The 6,644-nt window shown below is 35.6% G+C and overlaps 1 protein-coding gene across 2 annotated transcripts; it reads left to right on the top strand.

The window, feature by feature from the left end:
• Nucleotides 1-468: 468 nt before the first annotated feature.
• On the top strand, nucleotides 469-5,506 carry LOC118057694 (mitochondrial adenine nucleotide transporter ADNT1). Of its 2 annotated transcripts, XM_073407797.1 has the most exons (9): nucleotides 754-890; nucleotides 1,458-1,542; nucleotides 1,645-1,693; nucleotides 1,826-1,989; nucleotides 2,669-2,706; nucleotides 3,045-3,157; nucleotides 3,439-3,552; nucleotides 4,222-4,566; nucleotides 5,173-5,506. In XM_073407797.1, coding segments are annotated over exons 2-9 (909 nt in total). In that variant the 5' UTR covers nucleotides 754-890; nucleotides 1,458-1,540; the 3' UTR covers nucleotides 5,257-5,506. The 2 variants fall into 2 exon arrangements, with proteins under 2 accessions (XP_034926236.1, XP_073263898.1); XM_035070345.2 differs by lacking the exon at nucleotides 1,458-1,542 and having other exon boundaries at nucleotides 469-890.
• The last annotated feature ends 1,138 nt before the right edge of the window (nucleotides 5,507-6,644 follow it).

The following is a 6,644-nucleotide window of genomic DNA, read 5'->3' as shown; positions in this document are numbered from 1 at the left end:
TTTTTTGCTTAATTTCTGAGTTTAATTTTAATCAAAATATTTAAAATGATGGGGAATTAATGTACCTATGAAAGTAGGTAACACTTTGCAATTCAAAGCCATCAATAAAAGATACATAAAAGGAAGGACAAGTAGTTATAGAATGGAACTTTGTCATCAATAAATCTTATGGTTGCATCTACTCTTTTTTTTTGGTATTTGAGATAGTGATGAAAAAAATTAAATGATTTTTACTTAAAAAATAATATTTTTTAATTTTAAAAAATTATTATTAATATAAAAAATTATTTTTTTTTTTTTAAAAAAACAAATGATCATAAGAAGAAAGGTGACCCGAACACATCCTAGACGATGAGATGTAATTGGACCACCTCACCTACCTCTAGGGGTCCCAATCCGCAGCGAGTCCAAACGTCTCTCTTGTCCACTAGCGATCACAACAACCTACACAAAAAAATAAAATAAAACAAACGAAAACGAATCCACGCACATGGAAGGAAAACCAAACCCCCCGTCACACAACGCCCACTCGCTCTAAGCTTGAGGCCTCAGCGTACTCTCACCTCTCTCAAGAGCCGTCATTGCAGAAAGAAAGAAAGTAATGCAGAGACTGCCTCTTCGTTGAATTAAATAAGAATAATTAAGATCCGACCAGATTGATTGCCGAAGAATCCGAGATCTTTTCATCTCACAGAGTTGACTATACTGAGCTTTTCTTTTGGTGATCGATCGATGGCATCGGAGGATGTGAAGGCGAGCGAATCGGCTGTGACCACTATTGTCAATTTGGCGGAGGAAGCTAAGCTTGCGAGAGAAGGAGTCAAGGCTCCTAGCCTTGCTATTCTTAGCATCTGCAAGTCTCTTGTTGCCGGTGGTGTTGCTGGTGGAGTGTGAGTTCTCATATCTGCTTTAGCAGCTACTATTTAGTTAGCTAGCTTATTTTTTTAAAAAAAGAAAGATATTTTAGTATTTTGAAGGAATTTAAAATTATCGATGTAATTATTACTTTTTAATTCTAAAGGAATTATTGCAGTAGGCAGCAGTTGAAATTATGGAGCTTCATTTTCGTAGTACTGATGTATAAAAAATTCATAATTTCAAGCTATTGTTTTGTTCAGTCTTGGAGAAAAGGTTCGAGGAGGATTGGAAATGATAGGGAAAAAAATCAAATCAAAATGTAGTTCCTAATACAAAAAGGCGTGACTTTCGTGTTAGGGTATGAAAGTTTGGTTTCAAGAATGTGAAGAAATTAGAAATATTAAAAATTTGAATAATTTGAGGTGGGTTAATGACTTTCCAGAGAACTTGAACCTGCATAAAACTTACAATACTTTAGATGCACTAATTTTATGATACTGTTTTCCTTCCTCTTTGTTTTACTTGTAATTCAGTGAATATAGAAAATTAAGTGCTAATTAGATTGTTTATTTCAAATACATGATTTGTTTTTTATTCAGGTGCTTTTACACTTGCAAGATGATTTTTGTTTTTACCATATATGGTAGCCTAGATGTTTTGTTTCCAACGGGATCACTCTTGAATGTGAGTGTGGATGGCTGAGGTTATACACCTTTTATGATTTTTTCTGTTGTGGTGATGCTACATCGAATTTTCTCCAACTAAAATGGTTGCATGCGTGTTCAGGTCTCGCACTGCTGTAGCTCCCCTGGAGAGATTGAAAATACTGCTACAGGTTAGATCTCCTGATGTTTGTGTTCCATTGGATATTTTTCATTCACATCCATTGGAATGTGCATTCATTCACATCCATTGGAATGTGCACTCACATGTTGATTTTGCATTGATGAAATCCTACAATTTGCAGGTTCAAAATCCACATAACATAAAATACAATGGAACAATTCAAGGGTTGAAATACATATGGAGGACTGAGGGTTTTCATGGACTATTCAAAGGCAATGGCACCAATTGTGCTCGTATCGTCCCAAACTCGGCAGTCAAGTTTTTCAGCTACGAGCAAGCTTCCAAGTATGATTCTTTGAAAATTTTGATTTCATTGGTTGTTGAAAGACGCATATACTTTATAATATACAGGAGGGCAACTTATGCGGTCTTTACCCTCATTCTTCTTTGATCCATATCAGTGAAAGAAAATTGTCAAGTCTGTTCAACTGGTGAATGCATGGCATGTATGGTTTTAACCATGATAACATGTGAGCTATGTAAATGATTTAGAATTGATTGTGCACTGAGAGAAAATGCGTTTAAGCATTCTACTCTCATTTTCATCTCTATATCTGCAGAAGACTGATTTTTCAACTCACTCATACACAATTATTACAAAGGAAGCACACCATGCTTACTTCTGTCACTTTTGAAATTCGGGCATACCTGATCTTGCACTTATTGTTGTTTTTTGCTTGGATTGCCAGTGGGCTTTATTGCTGATTACTGGACCAGTCTCTACCAAAATGGTCTAAGCCATTTGGTGATGGTTTCTTCAGACATAAACTGCTTTGGTTTCTTCAGTCCTGCCAATGTGGGGTTTTTTGTTTCAGACAGTTACACCATACTGCTTGTTCTGGGCGTTAGCCTCTATTTCTTTCTTCAAACATTTGAAATCACCTCTGTTCATGATTCTAATGTAAGATCCATTGTGTAAACTTTTTTTCCTTTTCCTGATGGGTCCTCTATATCCATATGACAGGGGAATATTGTATCTCTATCAACAGCAAACTGGTAATGGTATGTCAATCTCTGTTCTCCATCACTTTGTTTTAGATATTCTTTGTGAATTTACATTACACTTAATGGAGATGTTTTCTAAAGTTTTGTTGGGGCAGAAAATTTTTATTCAGATTAGGCAGCCTGCCAGAATTATATTTTCCAGTAATCATTATTAGAAATATATATAGTTTCTTTACACATCCATTTAGTTGCAGAGAGAAATGCAATGAAAAACATTGAGTTAGTGGGTGCTTGGTTTACCTTATTAGTGAAATTGAATGTAGAAGTAGCCTTTCATCACAGTTTTTGTGCTGGTATTCTCACGTATGTGAGTCCTTCCCTTGTTGTTCCTACAGAGGATGCTCAGCTCACTCCTCTTTTACGCCTTGGAGCTGGAGCATGTGCAGGAATTATAGCAATGTCTGCAACTTATCCCATGGATATGGTACGAGGCAGGCTAACTGTACAGGTATGATCACTGAGGTTCCATTGGAAAAACCCTGGGAGAAGGATTTTTTTCCCTTTGTTTTATATGCTAAAAAATATTATACTTCTATTTGAAGCCTCTTGAAATATTTTTAAATGTATGTAATAAGGCATGGAATAAATTCATACCAATAAAATTATTTATTTGAACAAATGAACTTCATTTTATTTAACATGCCCCATTATTTGCTTTGATTATTTGGGGTTCTCCGCGTTGGATTTTCAATACAAAGTTTTTAATTTTTTGTTGTATTGTGTTTGCAGACTGAGAAATCACCTTATCAATATAGAGGAATGTTCCATGCTCTATCTACCGTGCTTCGGCAAGAAGGCCCACGAGCACTGTACAAGGGCTGGCTTCCTTCTGTCATTGGAGTTGTAAGTCATTAATTGCTAAATAACACTGCATGTTAACATTCTCGTAAAATGCTTGTGCTATGGGTTGTATTTCTAAAATGAGACACTTTTAAGGTATTTCTATTGTAGCTTGGTGCACATGTCTTGATTTCATCCAACTGATAACCTGGCATCTTCTTTTCTTTGTCTAAAGTTGGAAAGTAAAGCCATTACTATATCTATATCTTGATTTATATGTCTGATTATACTAGACATTTTTTATGCCACACTTAGATGGAAAGCCTATGTTGAGCTCTTGATTTGATGATTTAAGTATTCTATCTTATTTGCTCTTGGAATTATTAGCACCAGATGAGAGAATATTGGAGCTATGTGCTGCTAAGATGAGATTTTACTGGTGCAACTATGATGTATGCGCTGGCTTCACTCTCCCCATCCCGCTTCTTTGTCTTATATTTTTCTAAGGGTCTATAGGGCGTAATACCGTAAATCTTAGCATTGATGTTCTTATATGTGGGAAAGACAACCCACCAGCCCCCATTCTCCCTGTTCTTTGACAATAAATAAGTATGACATCTTTGCTGGTACTGTTAACATCACATTCCTCGGTATACTTATGTGACCCGAGGACCAAAGTGGTTTCTGTCTGTTTGCTGGTTGTAACCCTGTACTGGTGCTTCTTGTTGGCAGATTCCATACGTGGGTCTCAACTTTTCAGTGTATGAATCTCTAAAGGATTGGTTGGTTAAAGCTAGACCATCTGGACTCGTTGAAGATTCTGAATTGAATGTGACTACAAGGCTAGCTTGTGGGGCTGCAGCTGGAACCGTTGGCCAAACTGTTGCTTATCCTCTTGATGTTATTCGCCGGCGGATGCAAATGGTGGGATGGAAAGGTGCTGCTTCCATCGTCACTGGTGATGGGAGGAGCAAGGCCCCACTCGAATATACTGGCATGATTGATGCATTCAGGAAAACTGTTCGGCATGAGGGCTTTGGAGCATTATACAAGGGTTTGGTACCAAATTCAGTGAAGGTGAGTTGTTCTATTTTCAGTGTTTCATTTCTAAATAACTTTCAACTGTTACCTTAACTTCACCTGATCATAGTTTCCTAAAAGAAGGATTTAGTGAGGATGGGAAGACAGCCAATGTTGGCTGTTGGTTGCGTTGGGCTTTCCTGTTATTTTGTGGCGTTTTCCTCTCGCAAGAATCTTGGTATCTTGAGAATTAGTGTCAAGCATCTCTACAATTCTTTTCATGCTCTAATTTATGGAGTTACTGCAGGGGTTGCTTTACCATGGATCATAACTTACCATGCATTCCAAAAGAGGATTGGTTGGTTGATTCTGGAGTAACTGGTTTACTTTTATCGAACTCAATAAAGATTTATGTCTGAATGCCTTGATCAACAGAAAAATTGCCAGCATTGTCAACTAGTGTGTGTGTGTAAAACCTCCATTCTGCAGACATTTTGCAGGAGGTCTGAATGACATATTTACAACTTTAGTTAGGCCACTTTAATCGAACCTAGAGCACGCATGGTTTAGACTTATATTTTCTTTTGGGTCTAACGCAGCTTTGATATATGCCTAAATTGCTGCCCCCATAGCATTCAAATTAATTTCTTTTCACATTTTCAGGTAGTTCCATCCATAGCAATTGCATTTGTGACATATGAGATGGTGAAAGACATTTTAGGAGTCCAGATCAGAATATCAGACTGAAGTCCCAGGGGTCCTGCCTGATATTTGTTGAATCAGGGTGCTATTTTTGTAGGCAAGGGAATAGAGAGAAGGTAAACTAGCTCATGCAAAAGAGCGAGTTTAGAAACATGTTTAAGACTGTTTATGCCTAGCCTTAAGATTCTCATTCATATGTTGTGTCAATAAAGCATGCTGATGGGACGACTCATGATTTGTAATTTCATACTTCATAAGAGCTGAAGTAAGAAGCTTAATTTGCACTTACTAGCTATTAATTGACTTTCCCCGCTTTATATTTTGCGTGCCTGCACGGATGGCAGCGTTCTGCAAATAATGCTTAAAATATAATTGCATAATATAATGTATGGCATACTAAAAGCGCTATAGGCGCAAAGTTGCAGGGACCAAAGCGCTTCTAGATCCTAGGCAAAGCACCTTCCCCTAGATGCAATTTAGGAAAGGGTTTTTTTTTTTGTTAACACAGTACAAGAAAAATTAGTGAAGGAATACAGCTGAAAAAATAAATGAGAAACTAGCATATTTTAATGAGTTGCAAATGGTATCTGTAACTTATATCTTTCTCATATCTCCTCATCTCACTCTCTCTCTTACTCCTTCCCTTTAACCACTGGCTAATCTCTCTCCACCTCAAAAACATCCCTAGCAGCTCTCCAGCTCTAGCGCTACATGCAGTAGCCATACTTTCTTTCTCTACTAGTGGTTGATGTTGAATTTTTCAACCAAACTAGCCAATCTCACCACCCATATTTCATTCATAGAGGTATATTAAACACTCTCTCTCAATTAATTTGATGTAATTTATATTTAATCAGTGTTAATTTGATTTTATTAAATGTTGGGGTTTTGAATTAGGAATTAGGTTAATTAGATGTAATTGAAGTTGTTAATTAGATATAATTATGTTATTTTGTTTAGTTATCAATTATTTTAGGTTTTTGTTGATTGTGAATTAACAAATTATGTGTTTGAAATGTTAGCGTTGATTTAAGTTAAAATATGGATTAGGTTAATTAGATATATTTTTAGTTGATAGTTTGATTATTTTGTTAAATAATCAATGTTTTTTTGTTGTTGATTGTGAATTAAAAAGATTATATAATGAGATAGTTAGTGTTGATTTGGATTAAATTATGAATTATATCATATTTTGTATATAATAATAATAATAATAATAATAATAATAATAGCTATGAAATAAATAAATTTATTTGATAATATTATTATGGTACCAGAATTTGATGAATGTAGGTGTTCGCAGATTAATTTAAGTTTAGTTGATAATTGATGCACTTTGATTAACCCCGGGATATTAATAAAATTTAATTGTGTCTGGTTGTGTTGTTTGATAGGATGTCTGATAATTTAGGAATATGATGCTTCTATTATGA

The sequence above is a fragment of the Populus alba genome, chromosome 2 (assembly GCF_005239225.2).
Source record: "Populus alba chromosome 2, ASM523922v2, whole genome shotgun sequence".
Classification (NCBI taxonomy): Eukaryota; Viridiplantae; Streptophyta; class Magnoliopsida; order Malpighiales; family Salicaceae; genus Populus; species Populus alba.
This window is presented reverse-complemented; position numbering and strand designations above follow the sequence as displayed.